This window comes from Drosophila innubila (assembly GCF_004354385.1).
Source record: "Drosophila innubila isolate TH190305 chromosome 3R unlocalized genomic scaffold, UK_Dinn_1.0 2_E_3R, whole genome shotgun sequence".
NCBI classification, from domain to species: domain Eukaryota; kingdom Metazoa; phylum Arthropoda; class Insecta; order Diptera; family Drosophilidae; genus Drosophila; species Drosophila innubila.
This window is the reverse complement of record NW_022995380.1, coordinates 21,056,564-21,080,637: the sequence shown is the minus strand read 5'-3', so window position 1 is coordinate 21,080,637 and position 24,074 is coordinate 21,056,564. Positions and strand designations below refer to the sequence as shown.

The 24,074-nt window shown below is 38.1% G+C and overlaps 3 protein-coding genes and 2 non-coding genes across 5 annotated transcripts; 2 read left to right on the top strand and 3 right to left on the bottom strand.

The window, feature by feature from the left end:
- Positions 1 to 1,936: 1,936 nt before the first annotated feature.
- LOC117792658 lies at positions 1,937 to 3,839 on the bottom strand. The gene is made up of 3 exons (XM_034632874.1): positions 3,481 to 3,839; positions 3,338 to 3,426; positions 1,937 to 3,278 (listed from the first exon to the last, which is right to left on the bottom strand). Exons 1-3 carry the CDS (start codon positions 3,750 to 3,752, stop codon positions 2,461 to 2,463), a joined length of 1,179 nt encoding a protein of 392 aa, XP_034488765.1. The 5' UTR covers positions 3,753 to 3,839; the 3' UTR covers positions 1,937 to 2,460.
- Positions 3,840 to 3,981: 142 nt separating this feature from the next.
- On the bottom strand, positions 3,982 to 9,431 carry LOC117792657. The gene is made up of 7 exons (XM_034632873.1): positions 9,272 to 9,431; positions 9,082 to 9,175; positions 7,011 to 7,293; positions 5,133 to 6,951; positions 4,584 to 5,071; positions 4,377 to 4,518; positions 3,982 to 4,312 (listed from the first exon to the last, which is right to left on the bottom strand). The coding sequence occupies exons 1-7, from the start codon at positions 9,315 to 9,317 to the stop codon at positions 4,308 to 4,310; spliced, it is 2,877 nt and encodes a 958-aa protein (XP_034488764.1). The 5' UTR covers positions 9,318 to 9,431; the 3' UTR covers positions 3,982 to 4,307.
- Positions 9,432 to 12,382: 2,951 nt separating this feature from the next.
- On the bottom strand, positions 12,383 to 12,548 carry LOC117793069. The gene has a single exon (XR_004618212.1). It is a non-coding gene; the product is annotated as a U1 spliceosomal RNA (small nuclear RNA).
- An 896-nt stretch (positions 12,549 to 13,444) lies between these two features.
- On the top strand, positions 13,445 to 13,610 carry LOC117793068. Its single transcript, XR_004618211.1, has one exon. It is a non-coding gene; the product is annotated as a U1 spliceosomal RNA (small nuclear RNA).
- Positions 13,611 to 16,046: 2,436 nt separating this feature from the next.
- LOC117790305 (cytochrome P450 4c3) lies at positions 16,047 to 23,420 on the top strand. The gene is made up of 8 exons (XM_034629716.1): positions 16,047 to 16,384; positions 20,082 to 20,197; positions 20,257 to 20,373; positions 20,445 to 20,604; positions 20,683 to 20,752; positions 21,993 to 22,284; positions 22,349 to 22,628; positions 22,691 to 23,420. The coding sequence occupies exons 1-8, from the start codon at positions 16,150 to 16,152 to the stop codon at positions 23,029 to 23,031; spliced, it is 1,611 nt and encodes a 536-aa protein (XP_034485607.1). The 5' UTR covers positions 16,047 to 16,149; the 3' UTR covers positions 23,032 to 23,420.
- The last annotated feature ends 654 nt before the right edge of the window (positions 23,421 to 24,074 follow it).

The window sequence follows — 24,074 nt, the reverse complement described above, 5'->3', positions numbered from 1 at the left end:
GCGAAACTGATTTCGAGTCAATTTCGACGCTCGCCTCTCTGTCTCAGTCTCAGTTGCAGTCGCAGTCGCCGTCGCAGTCGCCGTCGACAGCGAGTTGAATTTGAGTAATTATTTGTTATTCTTGTACGTGAAGCAGGAACAAGAACGATGACGACAACGACAACGACGTTCAGACAGATACTGAACTTGAGTGAATAAAGCGGAAGCGTTGGAAAAAACGTATTGCATACAACACGGCGCCAGGGCTGAGATTCGTGGAGAGTCTGAAATTGCTCGCACTGTTATACCCTTACAAAAGGTATTAGCATCTTCTCACGAATTGTGTAACGCATTAAAGAAGGCTTGTCAGACCCCATAAAGTATATATATTTTAGATCAGAACTTCGGGCAGAGTTGATGTAGTCATAAAGTCAAACTCGTCTTTAAGTTTTAAAACGATCTTGATGAAACTTGGTACCCGGGATGAGCTGTATTAGATCACTAAATATTAGTATGGATAAATTTGTGTTTTATTGAGAAATCTTAATCAACCTCACAGATTATTCTTTTTATTTTGTCTTATACATGCTGACCAAATTTGCTTTAAATCGGTCCACTGTAACACACATATATTTATCATAAAAACAATCGATCGAGAATCCACATTTAGTAAGAAAAGTTTTTTATTTTTCAAGCTAATTCAAACCATTTTACAGGTTATCCATTTGTTTTTCTCTTATACAACTTGAAGAAATTTAATTAAAATATTGTATGATAAAATAAAAATGTAACATTAAATATAAACAACTTTGTTGGGTCTTGAGTATTTTGTTAAAAATCCTGAGAGAACTCTTCTTATATCAGACTACTGTATTATAAAGTTGACATAGTAAAAAATCCACTGAAAATTAAATAGTCTGCCAGGGTATTAAATCTTCGTCGTGACGAGTATAATTGTTCTCTTTTCCTTTGGGGGTGGTTGTTTGTGGCAAGTGTGGAACGACTTGGAATTGAAACACACACGCGCAAGAAGCGGGAACAAGTGTAACTTTGACAATGGCAGTCAACGAAGGCCGCTTATCAGAGGCAGCAGCAGCAACAGCAGCAACAGTAGCAACAGCAGCTGTGTCATTGCTTGTGGCTGCCACTTTTGGGGGCACTCACCTGAAAGTCAATGGTGGCCCTCACCGTGTGCATGGAGGCGGCATAATTACGCAGCATTTGCTCGTTCCTTATGCAAATCTGTCGCCACTCGTACAAGTGCTCCAATCTTCCCAGGCACAACTCACAGATGAGCTTGGGCAGATAATCGTCCTTGGTGATCTGTCAATGTGAACGCTCTAAGCTTGCCGCATGTTGTGTTGCATGTTGCACGTTGCATACTTACATTCGACTGCAGCACTGTGCGGAGCTTGTACAGCAATTGTCGCTGCTCTGCCGTCGGCTCAAAGATGTGCAACTTGGTTGCACCTTGATGAATGGCACATAGTCGACAGAGCTCATTGAAGGTGCTAAAGTTAAGATTCACCTCGTGCCCCAACTGCTCCTCCGCCTCCTCCTCTACTGCTGCCGCATACATGTGGCTGCCATGTGTTGCACCTGTATGCTGTATGATATGTTGTTGATGTTGCTCTTGTTGTTGCAAGTGCTGAGACTGTCTATTGCTGCCGTGCAACATGACGAATTGCGCGGGCTCAAATTGTTGCAGCTGGAAATTCAGTTTTGTTGACCGCCTCTACATGTTGGCCAATCGAACTTGGCTAATAGCTGAACACACAATACACACAAAAACGCCTATTTTGTGTAGCTTATAAACGCCCACTCACCTGTCCCCAAACTGGGAAAATCGATGAAAACTCAAATTGCAATTTGGCTAAAACCAAAAAAAAAAAATAAAAAATTAAGAACAACAAAAATTATCAATATTTACAGCCAAGTTATTAAGAATATATTTTTATTAGTTTACATTTTAAAAGGCACACACATTTCGCGCCCAATTGACACACATTCCAGCACACACACACTCACACACAGATACTCGTATTTATCTTCATTTTTTTATTGCCCACAAAATAACAGCTAAAAAAAGGCAGTTAGCTTACGCTATTGATAAAACCTGGCGCGAATTGTGTACTCTACATTGAATGTTGCAGCTGCTCGTCCTGTTGCACTGACACTTTGCCACTGCTACTTGCCACTTGCCACCTGCCACTTGCCACTTGCCACTGGACTGTTGTGAGTGTGAGTGAATCGCTTTGGAGTGAAAAGTGCATGTTGTCCTTCTGGTCATGGCGAATGCGCATTGCAGCTCCTGTGGCAAGTCGAGTGGGTGTAAAGTGGGTGGTGCAGAGTGATGCAGGGTTAGGCGCTCTATTTTTTGATTGTCTCTTTTTCTGTACACCAGCAATTTTTTTTAGATGCCCCCAAACGAAAACAAAATATTTGGCAAAGCATAAACATGCGGTTTGCAACAGGTGCAAATTAATCCGCCTCCTCGACTGTTGCTGCTGGCTCAGCTGGAGCAGGTTCCTCGGCAGCGGCAGCAGGCTCTTCAGCTGTAGTTGGCGAATCTTGAGGAGCTGCAGCTGGTGCAGCATCTTCAGCAGGCGGAGCAGCTTCCTCACCAGCTTCTTCTCCCACCTCTTGATCCAGCTCATCAATCTCGGAATCCGTTTCAATCTTTGGAGCAGGCGCACGTGCTGGTTCATCGCATTCCGAATCCGTTTCATCGTCCTTACCCTCCTGTCCACCCTCATCGAATAATCCCATCTCAGTCTTACCCTGCTCCTCCTCCTCGGGCTGCTCTTCTTCATACACCACAATCTCCTTCCAAATAATCTCCTCATCCATGCAAACAGGTTCGTCGCTTTGCGGCTCAACGCGTTTGTTAAGATCCAACTCGGAGACACATGGCTCGGTGTGATCGAAGCCACCACAAGTGACACAGGAGGATGTGGTCAGCAGCATGGATGAGTGTGGAGTGCTGCTGGACAAGATTGAGCTGCTGCTCACCGACTTCTCCTTGGGCTTGGCCTTGGTCTTGCCAACAGATTTGTATGTCATGGACGTCTGTTGTCCCTTCTCCTGCATGCCCATGTCAGGAGTCACTTGACACTGATTGCTGATCAGTGGCAAGGTGGGATTACTGCGTACCAAGTAGTCGGCAACTCGACGCTTCCAATCATCCTGACTGCAGTCCACATTCTGCATGATATCATAGATCTCCGAGATCAAGGGCTTTATCATGGGACGATTGCAAAAGATGCTTTGGTCAAAGAGCTGTATAGGTTCATGGATATCTGGAAGGTACAGAAAATTAACAGTCATATAATCGGAATGAAATTCTCGCTTTACTTACAATTTGGAAATATAAAAGTGATTTCACGTGCCACGCTATCAATATGCTTGGTGACATGAATATTGCGTTCCAGCTCGGGTGTGGAACCGCTGAAGACTTCCAGATTAATATAAATATTTTATTTATCTTCACTATTAACTTACAAATAGCAAATCATAATGTTGAGCAACTCTTGCACTCCATTCTCCTTGGTCAGTATAAATGCCTCAGAGATGCCCTTTGATAGCAATATAACCTCCAGCATAAAACCCTTCTCATCCACATAATCTGCATAGAACTCGGCTGCCAATTCTGGCGAAAAGTTCAACTTGCGGCTGCCTTGAATCTGAAATCCACAAGAGAGTAACTTCAGCAGCACCGGACGACGCTTGTGCATATAATCGGGCTTTATAATCAGCAGCGAATCCTCAAACATTCTCAAGAAATATATAAATATAATAATATGCTTTTGTATGACTAACTTCAATTCAATTTCTATGATTTATTTATCAGTTAAAAATTCTTGTTTTCATGTTTAACATTCATTATTTCATTATCTCAGCCTGTTTTGGTTTTGGTTTGATATGCTTTTTGTTTCCCTCTCTAAATTAAGTTCGGTAGAAAGAAACATGAGAATAATACGGACAAGGCGTGTATTTTTAGTCTTTTTTATTTGTATTTACTTTAAAATTACAGTTTATGTTTAATTGCGATGCCCATTTCGCGTACACAGAAATCAATCAGTTTCATTCTCATTTAAGCTATTACCACATTTCGATCATCGAATTCAGCGAACAATAAAAGGAATCGTATATAAACAAAAGTGCAGAAAAGTAAGTAGCTAGTTTTCGATCATTTACAGTCACAATGGATTACAGAATGTAAACAGATAAGTAAAGATTATAGTATATGTATATATATAAATCATGGCGCCAATTGCGACACACATCACAATGCAATTGTGAATTTGTTTTTATATCACTGCTGCATTTTAAGCTGTAATCATATAATTGAAATAGATTAGAGATAAGGATTCGACATATTTCGATTTGCTACACACCTGAAATTCTGGCAAAGGCCAAAGCGGACTTCTCATTGTCGAAGCATTTGCCAATCTCGGCACAGATGTGCGATTGATCCATGTAGGAGCGCTCAGACAGGCGCAGGATGCTGATGCCATAAATGGAGATCATTTCCGAGCACTGAAAATATATAAAATAAAGCAGTTAATAAGACAATCCCATTTGAATTGAATGCTAACTCTTACAATGTTGTAGTACTTGGCTGGCAAGTTCTCGCAGGCCAAGTTGGTCATGTCCTGTGTACTGACATTATCGTGCTCCTTCTGCGAACGGAAGAAAGGCAACAGAACTTGGGAAACGCCATGACAGACGCCACATTCAATGACTTCATCGTTGACCACCTCACTCAAGCAAAGCTGCAGTTTCTGACATATTTCCTTGGGCGGCAAACTGCTCATCAGAGTGATAATGGCCGCGGCATAACCATCTACAAATGTATCACACTGCTTGCGAACTGTTTTCGGCAGGTGATCGCAAATATTGCGAAGGGCCTTCTTGATTTCATCCTGTTCGGTTTTGTTCTTCAGCTCGGCTTCCAGCTTGGTCATAACAAACTCGCAAAGCACACAACTTGGTGGATCATCGACTTTTGGGGATTCCAGACGCTCCAGTTTATCGTCTTGGAACTTGGGCAGCACAATGACATCGTACTTCAAGGCTTCATCGACTTCAACTGAAAATTGTGTAAAAAAATTTTAGTATTGTTAGATAACACTATATTATAATAGACTTACGATCCTCCTGCTCGTTGAAAAGGCACATTCCAAGCTCAGCGCATATCAATTTCGGGGACATTTCTTTTAGCAGAAACTCGGCAATCTGATCGCCGTGTTTGTCAATGAATTTGTGGCACTTGTTGGCCATTGGCTTCTTAAACTTGTCGCAGCTGTGCTCTAGTGCATCCTTGATTTCGGCCTTGGTTGCATGCTTTCCAATCTTCTTCTCTACAGTCTTGACCACCTCCTCGCAGAGCAAACAGTTGGGCGAAACGCCAAAGTCTTTGTCGAAAACCACCTCAAAAGGCAGTTGCAATTTTTCGTTGGACTCGATTTCGTTTCCTTCGATTTCCTCGCTGCTGGATGATTTGTCGTTCTCGTCGCTTTCGATGAGGGTAATGCCCATTTCATCCAAATAGTCCTTTGTCTTGGGGCACAGTTTCAGTTGCACGCAAATCTCCTCGGGCTTGAAGTCTGTGATGAGCATGTCCACCAATTCATTGGAGTAGGTTTCCACGAAGTCCACACACTCGACACGCAGCTTGCTTGGCAGATGCGAGCAGAGACCGTCGAGAACCTTCTTGATATTATCCTTGGACTTGTTGTCACGGATCTTGATCTGAGCCTGCTCCACGGCAAACAAACACAGTGGGCAAGTGGGTTTATCTTGGTCCCCATTGTTTAGAGTCCCCGGATGGAATACTTCAATGTCCTCTTGCTTCTCAATGTTACGGGGACACATTTGCATCATGGGACAAACGCTGCGTGGGTTCAATCCTTGGATGAGCAGTGCTATGACTGCATCGCCATACATTTCCACAAAGTTGCGGCATTGTGTGGCAACTCCATGTGGCAGCTTCGTGCAGACGCCCTCCACAGCGTGCTTGATCTCATCATCGGTAGCAGGCGTGGCCAGCGACTCCTGGATGAAGTGCAGCATGTATTCGCAAAGGGTACAGAGTTCACCACCCTCCACCAACTCACTGGGATTCGCTGCGCCCATCAAATGATCAATTGGAAGCTGCTTGTCACGGATTTCCTGTTGGCTATACTTGGGCTCATTGTCGCCCAGTTTCTTTATGGTAATAACAACCTCGGCAGGTGCAATCACCGGCAACAAGGGCATAATTGGAGCATCGATGTTTAGGTCCAGACCTTTCGGACAAACGCCGATAAGGAAGCAAGTGCCGTTGGCATCCAGATTGTTCACCAGAGTGCTGTAGATGACATGATAATACTGTTCCACAATGCTGATGCACTCATCCTTAAAGCCACGAGATTGCTTGCAGAATCCCTCCAAGACCTGTTTGAACTCCGACTCAGTTGTATTGGCCACCAGCACGTCACGCAAATGCTTCACCAGCTGTTCGCACAGAGCACATGGAATATCATCGCTGACACCTTCAAGAGTGGTCAATCCTTGTGGCTCCTTAACATCATCCTCGTGCTGATGGAAACGGGCTGAGCACACACCGGACAGATCACAAAGTCCATTCGTCTGCAGATGCTGCTTGACATGATCGTACATATCATTGAAATAGGTCAACACCAAGTTGGCACAGGCATCTGAGAAGCTGGACATGCTTCCACAAACGTGCAACAGCTGCTCGACCATATTATCCCGATTGGTTGCCTCGAACGTTTGCTGCATCTTGCGCGTGAGCAGATTGCAGTTGCCACAGGACAATTGGGTCAGATCAGTTGGTTTACTTTCGATCTTCTCTTCCATGACGACATCCTCTTTTTTGATAGTGCCATCAAGTGCACCCTGATAAGCACGATGCATCAGCTCATCAATTCTGGCGCTGTTGCACAAACCGGCGACTGAGCAAACTTGCTGCAATTCAAAAGAGATCAATTAATAATGTAGCTTAATTTATTAAATTGTATACTCACATCGGGATTCATTTGCGAGGACAAGGCTTCAATCAGCTCGGGAATAAAGTTGTCGGCCAGTGTGATGCACTCCTTCTGCACCAGCTTGACGGGAATCAGCTTGCAGGATCCCTCCAAGACCTGTTTAATTTCCTCCTCGGTCTCATTGCTTCGCAGCTGATCACGTGCCTCATTTACCATTTTCTTACATATGTCACAGATGGAGTCCTTGTCCTCGGGCACATCGCGCTTTTCCCACACAGTTTGGATACAATGACGGGTCGCTCTACAGTCCTTGGAATTGCTGCAGACAGAAATCAAAGATTATATCCGGACAAGATAATAGGAAGCGGCCACAAAATATATATAAGAATGTGACTTATACATCAGCAATCAAACTGCAATTAAGCAAAATCATAATGGATCAAATGACCCGCATTCGCAATCCAACGCAGACTTTTTACTGAATGGGCCAAGTCAGCAGAGAGATCAGAGTCCAAAGCATGACAAGAACCCTCTAGTTGAATGCACCCGCGGCATATGACTATGTTGCATACATGTACATATGTATATATATAAATACCGCAAGTAAATGCGCAACAAGGGGAATTATATAGAGTTCCCCTATATCTGATAATGTTGTTGATGAATACATTTTAAATCCAACTGAAACTGTTTAAACTGAGTGTATGGCACAATAATGTGCTAATTTTATAAATGTATAGCTAATGATAAGCACAGACATGGCTATAACATGCATACACAAGTATGAATATATCTACAGTATGTCCAGTAATTGATTTGACAATAAAAATTTCTAAAATTATTTGAACTCAAGGAACACTTAAATATATTTTTATTTACTAGCTATACGAATAATTCACAAACCAATTTTTTGAGTATACAATTAGTTAAGAAGTTATTTTCTCAAAATAAACCATTCAGATATTTAATTTTTATACCTTAAAATAGATACGCCAAAGGAATACTACTATGTCTTGTATTTATCAAGAAACATTAATTTTTGTTAATCATAAGTGATTTTTATATTTTGTCAAAATAATTTCTTCACCAACTGTATGTATATCTACGAATTGGTATTTAAAAGACGCAAAAATGTCGACGAATTTTAGCTGAATTGCCAAACAAAGAGTTAAGAAAAGAAATAAACAAATCAATAAACAAAACAAAGAAAATGGAAAGCCTACGATAAGAACAGAAAAACACTTTGAAATAAGATATTTTATATATAAAATGGCAGTTCTAAGGGAGAAATACTTGTACCAATAAGTGCATGTAATTCGATTATTGTTTGAACCAACTATATCAGCCTAGGACAAATCAGTATTATTTCTTTGGTACTCGAATTACATACAGAGAAATTTGTTGATAACTCATACAGTTGCAATAGAAATAATGACAGTTGATAATATAATACAGTTTGTATGACACATATAAGAGAAATGAAAACTGAGCTGAGAATAAAAAATAACCCTAAGACGAGCCCAAGTGGTTAGTCACTTTTATCCGCTGATGATTGTGACATTTGTATATGCATGAATATATTTGTAACAGTCAAACTTAGCTGAAAGCATTTCTGTTAATTTAATTTAAAGCGGAATTGAAACGGAAAACAAAAGCGAAAGAGAGTGATAGAGAGAGGAGAGAGTGCAAAGTGTAATCAGTCACAAGCAATGGCAATTCAAGTGTGCAAATAATAAATAAAAATAGAGCAAATGAAGGTGAGAGAGGGAATAGAGAATTAGAGCAACTGTAAAGCCATAACAAAGGTTATCGATAGACTAAGCAGAATGGCGGCTCTGCCTTTAGCAGATTGTCTTATCAGAGACACAGTTCTTTTGCTTATGCTTTTCTTTCTCTTGTGCTACGACAATCACAAACAATGAACAGACATAAGAAACAACGGGAAGTTTGCAACGGGTTAATAACTGCGTAGTGGCCGTTGTCATTTTATTATTGCAAGCAGTGGGCGTAATTACGGGTGGGGTGGTGTGGTTGTGGGTGTTGCATGTTGCATATTTTTGTCAATGTGATGACAAAGCGCTTTTCCCTAAACGCACTCGAAACTCACCTGAAATTCTCACACCAATAGGAGGGGCCCCAGGTGCACTTGCTGGCACCAACAAGCGGCTGCTCAGCAATTGGCGTTGAGGAAACGCAAACGCCTGAAATAGAAATGTACATACGTTTATGTATAACATTCCATTTTCCACTTTGGAGAAAAACAAACACGCAATAAATATATATTCATCGTAACTTACCGCAAACAAACACAGCCAAAATGGCCAAAAGGCCCGCGTTACGCATTGTGTGTATTATATTTTAGCTAACACTTGAGTAAATTTATTTAATCTTTACTTAATCTTGCTCTTTTAACGAACCAGCTGCAACTGCAACTGCACTCAATGATTTTTTGATGATTAATGAAAAAAACAGAATAGCGTTACTTTGCTTTTGTTATTTTGCAGTGCTTATCGATAAAAGCGCTACAACGACCTATCGATAGGCTGCCAGACTTTCAAACTATCGCCAACTGCAATTTCATCTGAAAATGGGGAATTGACCTTTTTCTGCAATTCAAGTGCTGCCACAATGTGTTAAATTTTCTAGATCTGGCAGCGCTAAAGTAAATAGCAGGTTTTTTCCTAAAAGGTGGCAGCGCCAGCTCTATTTAATTTTTTACGTAGAACAAAAATTTATGAAGACGCAGGTTCGAACTCCAGCAAGTTCAAAGTAAAATAATAATTTTTAATTAACAAAAAAAAGACATTTTTATGTTTCTTTTTTAATAAAAACATGTTAGAACATATAACGATGTTTTATTTCGATGGTAAAAAATAATTGTTGTTCATATAATAAAAATGTTATGTTCTGTCTGAAAACAATAGTTAATTTGATTATATCACTTTATATCACATTTGCTTGCAGTATTTTATATATTTAAATTGTTATCAATTTAGCCACTCATTCCTTCCTTTATTACGAGTTCTGTTTTTATCGTTATTAAATGACTGACTAATTTGTGGCAATAACCATCTGAGAATGTTCTTGAACTCTTGCTTAAGTGTTTAACTCTCATAAGTGCTTAGCCAGGCAAATACTTACCACTTACCGCCCCAGCAGAAATCAATTTTGCATTAAAATTCAATTTTAATTATAGTCAACAAGTTGTAAAATAATTGATTGATGTTGATCTACGAAAACGAACAATTTACTCAGCTGAAACTGAAACCGAGCCCAGACTGAGTGCCGTCATAGTGCTGCATTTTCTGAATAGATAAAAAAAATGGGGAATCTTGAGATTTTTCACATCTGAATTAACTCATTTTTTTCGCACACAAAAATTCAAACAAATCTTTGATGTTGATGTTTATCGAAATGCGATTTTTCAATTGTAATTATTTATTGTTTGTAAACAAATTTTGTGTGCGAACTTCACGCAATCAAGAATGTTTGAGGCATGTGCAGCTGTTGTTGCACTAAGCCTTAGTTGAAAGTCGAGGTCAGCTAGTGGCTGGCGGTGGTTGTTGCAACCAAAATGCCAAATGCAGCAACCACCGATCTATCCAATATGGCAATAATCTGTGTCAAGCCGCCGAAGGAAACTTGAAACGAGTCGTCGAGTGGTATGGTCAAGGCTTACTAGATTTAATTACAGTGCTGCGAAATTAAGAATGCACTTGACCATTGACAATGACGTATGGCCATTGGCCAACTTAAAGAACTCAACTCAGTTCGGCTAAAAAGGCGCCCCCACATTCAAGTTCAGATTTAATTCAAGTTCAGTTGTAACAATTTATTTTACACTGTAGACAAATTAAAAACGCATAGAAATTGGGATGGAAGTCTCTCTCGGTTCACACGGTGAGAGCTCACTCATTGCCAAATACTTATTACCAGCTTTAAGGTTTTAGGGGGGAATTTATGTTGCTTTTTGGATGACTTATAGCGTGACATAGATACATATGAGTACTCTCCATTGTTGAAGACGGACAGCGAGAGATTGTTTTGGTTATAACCCTAATTACGTGCGTAATTACGAGTGGTTGCAGCCGGACAAAAGTGGCAATAGTTGTGGCAGAGAAACTTAAGGTACGTCACATACACTTCATCTAAAAGTAAATTGTTTTATTGCCCTCTCGTTAGTGACTGGTCGTAAAACTTGTGCAACTTCCTTGACGTGTGATAACTGGCCGAAAGCTGCAACTTGCCGCGGCTAAAAGAGCTAGCCAAAGTGCCAAATAGTAGTCATTAACGATCATTCTTTGGCTATTGCCCATTGACCAAGATCAGAGCCATGCGGAAATGAACTTGACCTTAACGGTGAAGCCAGCCCCACAGCACCACCAACAACAGCTTTAGCGGTTATGCGAACAGCATAAAACAAAACTTGAGTTAATAAATTCAACAACAACAAAAGCCACGGATTTGTCGATATTATATTTGTGAGTCAAATTGTTACTATTATGATAATAAAGCAACGGAACCACCGCAACAATAACAACAAATTGATACCACAGCAACAGTTTAAGCCATTGTACAAGATCGAAGTCTTCTCTTCCGCAATTTGTTTGCAAGAAGATCTAGTTCAAGTATACTCGTATCTATCGAAGAATTAGAATTATTGTTTGAACATCGACCCCAATTCACATTAGTTTCGTTGTTGTCAATCCAGTTTGCTTTGTATCTTCATGTAAATTCGAGTTGACTATTGATAATTATAATCGGATATATCGGAAATTTCAATGAACGGTATAATGCTACTTAAAAAGAAAAAAACATTTCCTATTAATTGAACTGAATTAGTGTAATTTATGTATCTTTTCTTTTAAAATTTATTGAAGCTATCTCAGCTGCTAATCAAAATAATATTTAACATGTAATTATTCTATCATGTAGCATTTTTAAAAGTGAAGTTTTTGTCTATCAAATAATAGGTAAGCCGACAATCTGTCTTTATTAAGAAGAATCTTATGAAACCACCACCATCATATTACAAATCATATTTTACTTGCTCTTTTCGGTTTTATTAGAAACATAAACAAACCATACAAAACGAAGCTCTCGAGATACTTTTTAAAATAAGCTGTTAGCCTTCATCTACATAGGAGCACAACTAAAAGAACGGAAAATCTAGGCCGTTTAACAATTAGTTACCCCGTTAAAAAAAACATTAATTTAGACTGCCTTTTACAATATGAAACAGCTTAATTGAATAAACATACGAGCAGAATAAAAGAGTCTAACAAACCGTGGATGCATATATCTTAGAATTATCTTAAAGTAATCCAGTCCACAGTAATAATATCTCTTTTAGCAAACATTTTCTTCACCCAACACACACAATTCTAAATTAGAAATTTATTAATAAATTCGGGACGGCGCGAACGCCATTCCCGGCTACCAAAAATTACACGCACGAGTTATTCACATTAGGAATAATCGCAGAGGTCAACTCAGCCGTAAGTGCAATGGCCAAGCCTCACTCCGGAGGAACCGCCTTCGTGATCACGGTTAACCTCTACGCCAGGTAAGTATGCTTTTCTCTGCTCTGGAACAGTCAGACCTTTCCTGCTGTGCTAAAACCGTTTGAGAATTATAAGGCGCAAGCAAGCAAAACTGGCACAACGTGCAGAGCCAGCTGTTTCACATGTTTGTGTGTGTGTATCTGTGTGCAGCCGTCCGACTCAGTATATTGATAAGAGGGATGACGGGAATGTGGAAAGCAAAGCAACATGACCACAGTTCTTGACAAGTGAATAGGACATATAATATGCGAAAGATACGACAAAACACTGCAAATGAATGTTTACAGATTATTTCAGTTGGAAAGTGTTAATTAATGGTCTATAATACGAGTATACATACGTGTATGTATGTAGATACATAGATAAATTTTTTATTTCTACCGGAAATAAAGCAATTTTAATTCGCATATGAGAAAAGCGTTATAAAGTCATATTAAATAACCTTTATTTGTCCTTTAATATGGCACTGTATCAAAATTAGAAAACTTATTTTTTTTTAAATCCCTATTCATTTTTCTATATTTCCTCTTGACACTTTTCCATACTTCTCCCATGACGCTATTTTAAAATCTTCAAATTGTCATAACTTTGTCAAATCTTGACCGATTTTCTTGCGGAATATAAATTTAATTTTTATTTTGCATCTATTTTGATTCTGCATTAAAATTGTTGAATTGAATTTTCTTCCATCACTGTTCATTTTTACCAAACTTCCCATTGACCATTTTCAACCCCTAGAAATGGCTTGCTTTCTACTTAGCATAATCATCCACCAAGTTTCATACAACCAGTTGGCTTTGCTTGCTTTTTTCCTGCTGTAGAAATGTTGAACTGCGTGCTCCTTATAATTCTCAAACAGTTTTAGCACAGCAGGATAGGTCTGACTGTTCCAGAGCAGAGAAAAGCATACTTACCTGGCGTAGAGGTTAACCGTGATCACGAAGGCGGTTCCTCCGGAGTGAGGCTTGGCCATTGCACTTACGGCTGAGTTGACCTCTGCGATTATTCCTAATGTGAATAACTCGTGCGTGTAATTTTTGGTAGCCGGGAATGGCGTTCGCGCCGTCCCGAAATAATTAATAAATTTCAAAAATTTAATATACTTATAGTTATAATCCAATGTGCTAAAAACTGCAAATTATTTGAATTAATAAGAGGATTAATATTATTAAGTAGATTTATAAATCTTAAGATTACAGAGTTTATTAAACTCGTGAATTGTCAGATTATTTCATATGTTGACTATCAACATTTTAAAATATGCCAAATTATAATAATTTGAAATTATGTAGCAATTATGATTTATATGAATGGGAGTTATCTGCACGACGTATTACTTAATAGGGGGAAACCCAGCTAAAATTTGGGTTCTTTTTAATGGTACTCATTCCTATGTAGATAAAGGCAAGCAGCTTATTCAATTGTCAAGAATTTTATTTGCGTGCCAGTATTCGTAAATGTTGTTCATAAACATAAAAGCAAAAAATAAATGATATTATGGTAAAGGATTAGTATCTCTTAAGTGCGGGGAAGTGTTGAACAGACGGTGACTTGCTTCTTTTGAGAGAGCTGCTTTTTATTATAGAAGCTGTTAATTTGTGTATAATTAAAGAACGATTCACTGGACAGCTGTTACTTCCTAGACGGACATAAACAAAGAGTTTACTTCTGAATTTGAGACGTGATAGAATAATTAAATGTTGGGGAAGTGGACATAAAATAGGTTTCAGATGTATATGATACGTAAACAACTGATTGAAGATAAATTTTTATTGACGCAAGGGCATATTCCACAATCTATTATGTAATTTTACGCAGAGATGCTCCTAAATTTAAGTGTGCGTATCTAGAAAGTAATTTGCATATTCTTATATGAAAAACTTGTTTGGCATCTACATTTTAAAGTCGTTAATAATTTTGTTTTGATTATGCCACAAGTTCTATTGAACCACAAGTTGCATAACTAATTGGTTGGCTTAAACAAACAAACCTAAGAAAGGTCTTCAAGAGGTTCTCGCATGCCTTAGCCATTGTCTGGGTGTGTTAAACAGGTTCCATTGAAGCATCTAAATATAAATATATTGATCGACTATGTATTATACCATACTTTATTTGAAAACAATTTTAAACCATCCATCTTAACTTAAAATATGGAAAATAATATAATATTATTTTCGAAACGATATATTTTAATATTAAAATTTCTTGAGTTAAATTGAAACCAAAGCGTACAACTTTTAGATGATTTAATTTTGATGTAACTTTCGACTATTAAACCTCTTCTGCAACTTAAAACTCGTAGGGTATTTTAACCCAATATAATGATATTTGATTCAAGAGCTAGGAACCCGAGTTTAACTCAACTTAACTTGATTACCAACCCAGACAGATGCGATAGTCGCTTCATATTAAATTAATTCGAAGTTCTATAGAATAACATGCGGAACCAGTTATATGATGTGGTTTTTGATATTTTGTTTTGTTTCTTCTATGTGCCGGCTTCCATGGCCATGAAAATATTTTCCATTAGACGGATGGTGTTGTGTACGACAGTTGGTATTGACCTTGGGACATATAAAAATTAAATTTAAGAATTTAGAATTTGTATTTAGCATGCAAGTACTAACAAATTTGCAACTAATTTGTTAATAGCTGTGCAAAAATATATATTTAATTCAGACTTTTAAACGAAGGCTAAAAAACAGAGAGAGAAACAACTTTACGAGAGCATTATGAAATTCTGACCACTCAAATTAAACGCTCCCATTTTGACGGTCCTCTTGTCAGCGGACATGACACAGTAAAGTTGTTTTAATTGCACTCATATAATGAAATATGTAACTACTGCTCACAGTTTCCACTTTAAAATAGAGTTGAGTTTTATTAGAATAAGCGATTTCATCCTAAACACTTGCTAATTGCTGCCAAAGGCCGTTGCCATAAAACGGGAGTAAACTTCAAGCAGCAGGAGGAGGTGGAGGAGGAGGCCCAAGAGAACTGTCAAGCAATTGTCTACACAATTAACTGCATATGAGTTTTGAGATACAAATACAAGGGCAGCAATCACAGCCAAAAAAAAAAATGTATTATAAAAAAAGAGAAATACAAATGCACAACAATTTGTGTCTTAGTGCCACAAAGAGCAACAACAACAAAGCGCCGACTCATGTTGCTCATGACAAAACATTTGGTTACCACTGCGATATACATGAGCTGCCAACTGAGAGTGTAGTAGTAATAGTAGTAGATTTTCTACTACTTTTTCACAGCCAGCGATCGGCTCCATCTCCGGCTCACACACAGATACACACATGCACACATTTAAAGCCGAGCTGAGCTGAGGCGAAACCGAAATTGAAAACCCGAAACGCCAACCGAAAAATTTAGCACTTCTTTTTAAATTTTTGTGCAATCTCGAACTTTGTGTTAGTTGTGTGTCGGAGTTCGCGGCGTTTGTGTCGAAGAGAAAGAGTTTAAATTAATACGAGTTTCATTGAGCCGGGTTCGGGTTTTATTCGATAGAGCCGCCAATTAATTTCTGTGTGTTTGTGTATTAAGGACATGTGCTAAAGGGTTTTTGGCCAAGTGTTAGAACAGAGACTGCCTGAAAAATGTCCTCGAAAGTATTTAGTTCATTGATGGCCGAGAGCTTATTGCTCTCAAAAGCGGCTCAAATCGTGGCAGGCTATTCGCCTATAACAATTCTTCTATTGACCGTAATTACAATTTTCTTTGTGGTCTACAACAAGAGACGGGCTCGTTTGGTGAAATATATTGAAAGGATACCAGGACCTGCTGCACTTCCATTTCTTGGAAATGCTATCGAAATGAATGTGGATCATGATGGTGAGTTTCATGACTGTGTACTATTCATTCTACTTGACCCTGAGTCATTAGACTGCTCGTAATAGATCGATCTGATTGATTTGGCTAACAAAGCAGATGTACTAAATAAAGCGTATATATGAGGTGCTAATTAAATGACAAGCAAATAAACAAATATTCGTCGACTGCCAATGATGTTTGGGTTTCGATAGATCCCCACCATAAGTGTGGAATCAGTATTGGAAAGTGTTAATGAACTTTGCATTGCTCTCAGTCTTACTTTCATTGCCCCAAATGTCATCGGTTTACGTATTTACATTTATCTGTAGGTAATATAGTATCTGGAGAACGTGACTTGACAAATGTCAAGTGAACAAAATGCGCTAATTAACAGAGAATCATTAGCAAATGTCAAGCAAAAAGAATCGAAATTTTTAAAAATATGGATATAATTCCGTTAAGAACTTTTGAATTGATTTAATTAAAAGTATGTGCGCCATATATTGATGATACATGTTTATAACAAAGTCTGATTCCCAAAACGAATTAACATTAATGATCAAAAGTGATTTTAAAGCTGATTTGAAGAGTAATATTGCATCATTAATTAACATTAAATTTTGGTTTAAACTCTTTTCAAGTTTTAGAATAAACTGCACATAAATAACTAAAAAATAATGTATAGCACAAATCATTAAATAAATTCGTGGGTTGCACTAGTTCCCATTTTGAGCTTAATATGTGGCTAGTTTAGTGCAAAAAATAAAAGATCACTTTCACCACAATCAGAAAAAAACATGATAAAATAAAAAGAGCAAATTGACGGAAACGTTTAAATGAATAAATTTAAAATTTCTATGCAATTGAAATGAAATTAGCTTTAAAACCAAATTAAGCAACTTTATAAAGAACGAAAGAAAAACAGAGAGACAAACAAATAAACAAATAAAAAACAGTAGTCGCTCATAAATGAGTTGTATAACGAGCCCAACACAAACACTCGAAGAGTTATAAAAAACGGTCATAAACTTCATCTCCAAAAAAAGGTCTAATACAGTCTTAAGTCGATGTCTTTGAGGCGGACGTGCCGCCATCGGGAGTACACGATCTTGGACTTGGTTTTGATCTTGATCTTGACATTCAAAAGCTTTTTTCTGCAGCTTTGCAGTTGACGTAAACGTTTGATAATAGCCAAAAATATACACAAAAAGATTGTCTGCGTTCAATAAATCTTTGCATGATTAATTCATTGCTTATATAACAGTTCCGCACTGAAACTAGAAACATGGACCAATTAACATACACACAAACACAGAGATATTTAAATGCGGAAACGCTGCAAGAAACACGGTAAACAGATAGATAGATAGATATTGTATCTATCGATTTAAATTACCTAGATTTAAGCACATGCTATTCGGCCAGCAGTCTCAGCCTCATCAGTTGGCCAAGTTCAACTGAAGATGTTTAACTTGCTATTGAAAAAGTGAATAATCAATTTCCAAAAATTTGGTATGCAATGAAATTTTATTTCATTCTTTGTTCTTTGTTCTGTTGCTATATCATTAAAAATACTTCTATGGAGTGAGCTGAAGTGGTTTTTCTGGCTAGATGGGTTTTAGTGTGGCAGATCAACTTTGGTTTTAAGCAGTTGAAACTGTCGGAAATTGGCAGCTACTTTGCCTTCAAATGTTAATGCATTCGATTTAATTCGATTGACGAGATATCAAGATACTCATAAGTAATAATAGTAAAAGTGGTGCTAATTGTAGTTAAACATAAAATAAATTTAGCTAAAGATAAAAACTATACTAGTCTATTAATTTTGTCTTTCATCATTTCAGTTCTCACACAATTAATACAATATTATATATTGATTTTCATTGTAAATTTAATATGCTACAATATTTTTTTAAAATTATTTTTTTGATTTTTTATAGTTTTTCTCTTATCGTATAATCGATAAAAACATAAAGAAATAAATAAACATCTCTCCAACATCAAATTTACTGCAAGTTTTTGCATGCATGTTCTCAGTCGACGATTCAAATTATGCAAATTTCAAATTTGAAATAAGAAGAGATAATAATTAATTTTGTATTCATTTGACTTTTTGCCGGTTGTCAGTTTGGTTCAAGGCAATCGAGGAATAAGCAACAACTTGAGATGTCGCCTCAAGTGGTTTTTATAGAATTCAAGAAATACTTAAGAACGAATCAAGCGCCAAACAGAAGCATCCACAAAATGATGCTGCAACAATTGTTTAACTCGAGGTCAGAATCCGTTGTCTATCTGTAAATGGCCCAAGTGTCAGCAGTTTTTAAATCATAATTTATTTTTTCTTCTAAACAACTTTGCAGCACTGCAACACGTTGAACTGTGTGCTTGCCCCAAGGCCCGCGTTGGTTTTGAATTCGAGTTAAGAACATTTGGCAGTCAGTGCCGACGTGTCTCTGGGTCTCGGTTAACGTCTGATTCTGATTCTGAGTCTCAGTCTAAGTCTCAGTCTGAGTTTCAGTCTGTGGTCGTGGGTGCTCACTGCGTGGCATTGAAAGTCAGCTTGATTGACATTAACAATAATTACAACAACAGCAACAACATGCAACATCGACAGCTCTATGATGTAGCTACGATTAGTCGCAAAGTAATTTTTAATATGCAACTATTTATGCCACAGTCCGAGACGCCCAATGACACATTGTTGAAAGCGGCAAATAAATTATGGCAAATTGTTAACGCAACTTGAAGCGGCCCAAAAATTGTTGCTGTTTGACAACTTTGCTAATAGCAACTACAACAACAACGACAAGCAGTCATAAACCAATTTCAAAGGGAAATTATAATGAGAGCCGGTAAAAATTTTTTGAAATGTGTTTTGTTTTCTTTTTCTTTAATTTATTTTGCTGTATTTTGTGTGTTTTGTTTTCTTGCACGCCTAATATTTGCTACTCATTTTGATAGCCTAACTTGGCTCGACCTTAAACATGCAAAATTCCGACGAATGGCTAACGGACAACCGAAAGAGACAAAAGAAGAAGAGCAGCCGCATACCCGGAGAGTGTTGTTGGGTGTTGTTGTTGTGGGGTGTTGTTGCTTTCTGTAGTTCGTGTTGTCGTTCAAGTTTGGGTTACATAAAATCATTGTAAGACATCTTCAAAGACAGATCAAGCAAGTGTGTAACTGTGTTAGTGTAAGTATGTATGTGTTAGTGTGTCACACACAGTGTGTCATAGTTTTAATTGATGCAATGGGCGACCAACCAGGCGTATGAGCAACGTGCGAATGCGCAGGTCGCTTGCAATAAACATACACAAAGACAGAGAAAGAGCGATAAAAAGAGACAAAGAAAAAGAGGGGCAGGGGAAACCCTGAGCTTAACTCATTTGTGTTTACCTTTGTGATAAACAAGTGTAACATATTAAAATTTACACAACGCTTTACATGATGACGACCTTGATTGTTTTTCACATCTGAGATGGTTTTTCATTTTTCATTAATTGATGGCGCAAGCAGTTTTCACACGTGAAACAGAAACTGGTAGCTGGATGGTAGCTCGAAACATTGACAACAGATTTATTGTTTTTGTCATTTATTTACACTTAAACGCTCGTTAGCTGTCACTCAGGCCGACCAACACTCTGAGACAGTTACGAGTACAAGTGTTAACTGGTTTGACTGTGTCGAACAATTTCGTATTTTTTTTGTTTTTATTTTGCAGAGCTCTTCAATCGAGTTATGGGCATGCAAAAATTGTGGGGCACACGTATTGGCATCAATCGCGTGTGGCAAGGAACTGCGCCAAGAGTGTTGCTCTTCGAGCCCGAGACAGTTGAGGTAAGTGGCAATTAATTTATTGAGGAGACTGTCTAATCACTACGCAACTCTTTCTGTAGCCTATATTAAACAGTCAGAAGTATGTAAACAAGAGTCATGACTATGATTATCTGCATCCTTGGCTGGGCACTGGTCTCCTCACCAGCACCGATCGCAAATGGCATTCCCGCAGAAAGGTAAGGTCACAGGTCACAATATCAACTAACTGAACTATATACCATTATTATTTGTATATAAACCCTTGCAGATTCTGACACCTGCATTCCATTTCAAAATCTTGGATGATTTTATTGATGTTTTTAATGAGCAAAGCGCCGTCTTGGCCCGCAAACTGGCCGTCGAATTGGGCAGCGAGGCATTCAATTTATTCCCCTACGTCACACTTTGCACTTTGGACATTATTTGCGGTGAGTGTCAATGTTACAATTGTTGTACTCACTCGTATCATGTATCAAGTAACCGGTTTCTTTCTAATTGCGTCACAGAAACTGCCATGGGTCGCAAAATCTATGCACAGAGCAACAGTGAATCGGAGTATGTGAAGGCGGTATATGGGTAAGCTGAGGGGGAAATACGGGACTAATTAAATACCTTCAAATATTTATTAAAATTTGCTGTACAAAAATGAAAGTGTGAATGTGATCTATCCGTTGATTCGGATGTGGTTAAAAATATTTATCTTAGAAACAATGCAGGAAAAAGTTTATAGTTTTGATAGCTTGAGACGATAACGGGTAGAAAATGAAGGAAATGGGAAAGAAAACGATTTTAAGGCTCTAGTAGATATTACTTTCTATGCAAAGTAATTGTAACTTAGAAAACTTTAATGGAAGAAATTAACTGGGAATAATATCTGGTATGAAAGTTGGAATAATTTTGGTAATGAATAAAAATTTAGGCAGACAGATGTCGCCGACCTTCGAAAAAACAACCGGGTTCGATTTCCACCCTGCCAAGCTAAATGAGATCAGTCGTGAATGAAATACAACAAAAAACATCTACACTTTCAAGCTATATTTTGTGCATTTTTAAGTACATACAAAATGAAACGCAATTTAAAATTCCCCGTCAAATCGAAGAAAATAAAGATATATAGCGCTTTTTTATAGGAACAATTTGAACTTTCAGAAATTGAACTCTCGTGTTAATGTTTTAATTATTTTAATTCATATAAAGCGCGTTATAATCTTTTAACGACAAAATTTTAAAATTAACATTTGACACATAATATCGAAACGAAAAAAACACAATAGAAAAAAGTTTTTAAGGTATACAACTAAAATGCAAATTTAAAAATGGTATGGTTTTGGTTTCCAACTCCTATTCAGATGGGAAATAGGTCTGCTCTTATAAGATTACTGTTATTATTTAAGAGAACACAATTTCATAGTGCAAGTTAAATGAGCAAACTAGTTATCAACATTTCGGGGAAGGGGTGATTGTATGAGATATTGAAAGCTGTCAGTGCAACTGTCAGTGGGTGTGGCAGGCTCTCACACACAAACACACACAGACACACACACACACGCACACACACACATTATTTGGGGTGTGCTCCGCTCAAGCGCAAAATATGCGAGATTAAGATGTCAATGGGATGCTTCCAGAGCGACTGTTGCTGCTGCTGCTGTTCTCGCTGATAACATGGCTCATAAAGCACACACAGATATAGTTACAGTGTATACACTATATACTCGCATTCGACGTACCAGACTGACAGCAAAACACTTGACTAACTTTCAATTTAATGCAATACTTTCTCCATCCAATTTGCACCCTCGTTGCCTCGTCCTAGCATTGGTTCCATTGTGCAGAGTCGTCAGGCAAAGATCTGGCTGCAGAACGATTTCCTTTTCCGCCTGACCGACGATTACAAGACACATCAGAGCTACGTTAATACGCTCCATGGATTCTCCAATATGGTGATACGTGAGCGTAAGAGTGAGGTGGCTAATAACAACAATAACGATAACAACAACAACAACAACGAAATGCCTGATGCCTACGATGATTTTGGCAAAAAGAAGCGCTTGGCCTTTCTCGATCTGTTAATCGATGCCTCCAAGGAAGGCACAGTGCTATCGAATGTAAGTAATATATAATTTACTTGTTATAAATTAACATAAATAAAAATGAATTTTAATTTTATAGGAGGACATACGTGAGGAGGTGGATACTTTTATGTTTGAGGGACATGACACAACTTCGGCGGCAATTTCCTGGACACTTTTCCTACTCGGCTCATATCCGGAATATCAGGAGCGTGTTGTGGAGGAGCTTGAGTCCATATTTGGCAAGGATACTGATACGCCAGCCACAATGAAGAATCTGTTGGACATGCGTTATTTGGAGTTTTGCATCAAGGATGCCCTCAGACTGTTTCCCAGTGTGCCCATGTGGGCTCGCATGGTGGGCGAGGATGTGACCATAGGTAAGACATAAAATATATTTCCTTGTTTGTTTATTCTTATTTAATATTTTTTCTTCAATTAGGCGACAAGTTGGTGCCCGCCGGCACTCAGGCGATTATTATGACTTATGCTCTTCATCGCAATCCCCGCATCTTTCCCAAACCGGAGCAATTCAATCCGGACAATTTCCTGCCCGAAAACTGTGCCGGACGTCATCCCTTTGCTTATATACCCTTCAGTGCTGGGCCACGTAACTGCATTGGACAGAAGTTTGCCATTTTAGAGGAGAAGGCGGTCATCTCGACGGTTTTGCGTAAATACAAGATTGAAGCTGTCGATCGTCGCGAGGATCTGACTCTGCTGGGAGAGCTGATCCTGCGTCCCAAGGATGGCCTTAGAGTCAAGATTACGCCACGAAATTGAACAGTATCTATACTGAACAGTTAGTCTTTCCAAAGTATTTAATTTGTAAATAATTAAATTTAATTTATTATTAAGTACGCACAATTAATATGCTAAATTAGCAAATAACACCTTGACCTCTGTGGAATACATAACCGTAGTATAAGCCTTCAACTCAGTGACTTGATTTTCTTACTTTTAAGAGAACCTAGCTAAAGTTATCCATAATAAGCTATATTAAAGAATCTTCATTTTTATTGAAAGCAACTTAAAATTATCCATCATAAGCAATTTTGAAATATCTTTTTCTCTATTAAAATTATTAATTATAATTTCATTAGTATAATCTGTACTTTAAAAAGACTTTATGAATATTAAATACACTTTTTCTTGCCGACATTTTGATCGTATATATGTAGTTTCATTTGACCTCTTTTTTTGGCTAGGATATCTATTGATCTAGACTTGAGACTTGATATCTTGATCGATATTAGTTATTAAATAGTTTTGATTAAAATAACTGATTAAGATAAATACAAGCAATATAGAATACTTTATTAGAATTCCTGTTCTTATGTATAATATTCACAGCATTCTCACTGAGATCAAATGTACCACAAAATTCATTTTTTGGTACAGCTGCGTTTTTTTGGGTACATATGAACGCAGTTTAGCCAAGACCACAACCCAACTGTAAAGATCACCGCTAGCGCAGAAAATGCAAATGCTCCATAGATGGCGCCACATGTAACAATCAGTTGATTGGTCAAACTAATTAGCATGTTGATCACGATCTCATTTAGCTGCTCACCTGCGCACGTTTCAATGAAAAATGGACAATCATCAAGTCATCAACAAATGGCGCCAGTTAGCTGTTGGCCTGGCCAATGAATGCCAGGCATATGTGTGTGTGTGTGTGTGTGTGTGTATCTGCGTGAGTGTGTAAGTGTATCTGACTGTGGCTGTGGCCCGTTTTCTTTTCGCAATTGGAGCGGCGCCAGGGCTTAAAGGGAACTTAAGTGCGCTTACGCTGTGTAATGCACAAATAAATGCCGGGCGAGGTA

Bases quoted from the DNA above. Each gene is read 5' to 3' on its own strand.
- LOC117792658 (XM_034632874.1), bottom strand. From the start codon at position 3,752: ATGTTTGAGGATTCGCTGCTGATTATAAAGCCCGATTATATGCACAAG. The intron at 3,427-3,480 runs GTAAGTTAATAG...GGAAGTCTTCAG, and splicing joins AACATTATGATTTGCTATTT to CGGTTCCACACCCGAGCTGG. The intron at 3,279-3,337 runs GTAAGTAAAGCG...TGTACCTTCCAG, and splicing joins CACTTTTATATTTCCAAATT to ATATCCATGAACCTATACAG.
- LOC117792657 (XM_034632873.1), bottom strand. From the start codon at position 9,317: ATGCGTAACGCGGGCCTTTTGGCCATTTTGGCTGTGTTTGTTTGCG. The intron at 5,072-5,132 runs GTAAGTCTATTA...CACAATTTTCAG, and splicing joins TTTCAACGAGCAGGAGGATC to TTGAAGTCGATGAAGCCTTG. The intron at 4,519-4,583 runs GTAAGAGTTAGC...ATATATTTTCAG, and splicing joins CAGCCAAGTACTACAACATT to TGCTCGGAAATGATCTCCAT.
- LOC117790305 (XM_034629716.1), top strand. From the start codon at position 16,150: ATGTCCTCGAAAGTATTTAGTTCATTGATGGCCGAGAGCTTATTGCTC. The intron at 20,753-21,992 runs GTAAGCTGAGGG...GCCTCGTCCTAG, and splicing joins TATGTGAAGGCGGTATATGG to CATTGGTTCCATTGTGCAGA. The intron at 22,629-22,690 runs GTAAGACATAAA...TTCTTCAATTAG, and splicing joins GGGCGAGGATGTGACCATAG to GCGACAAGTTGGTGCCCGCC.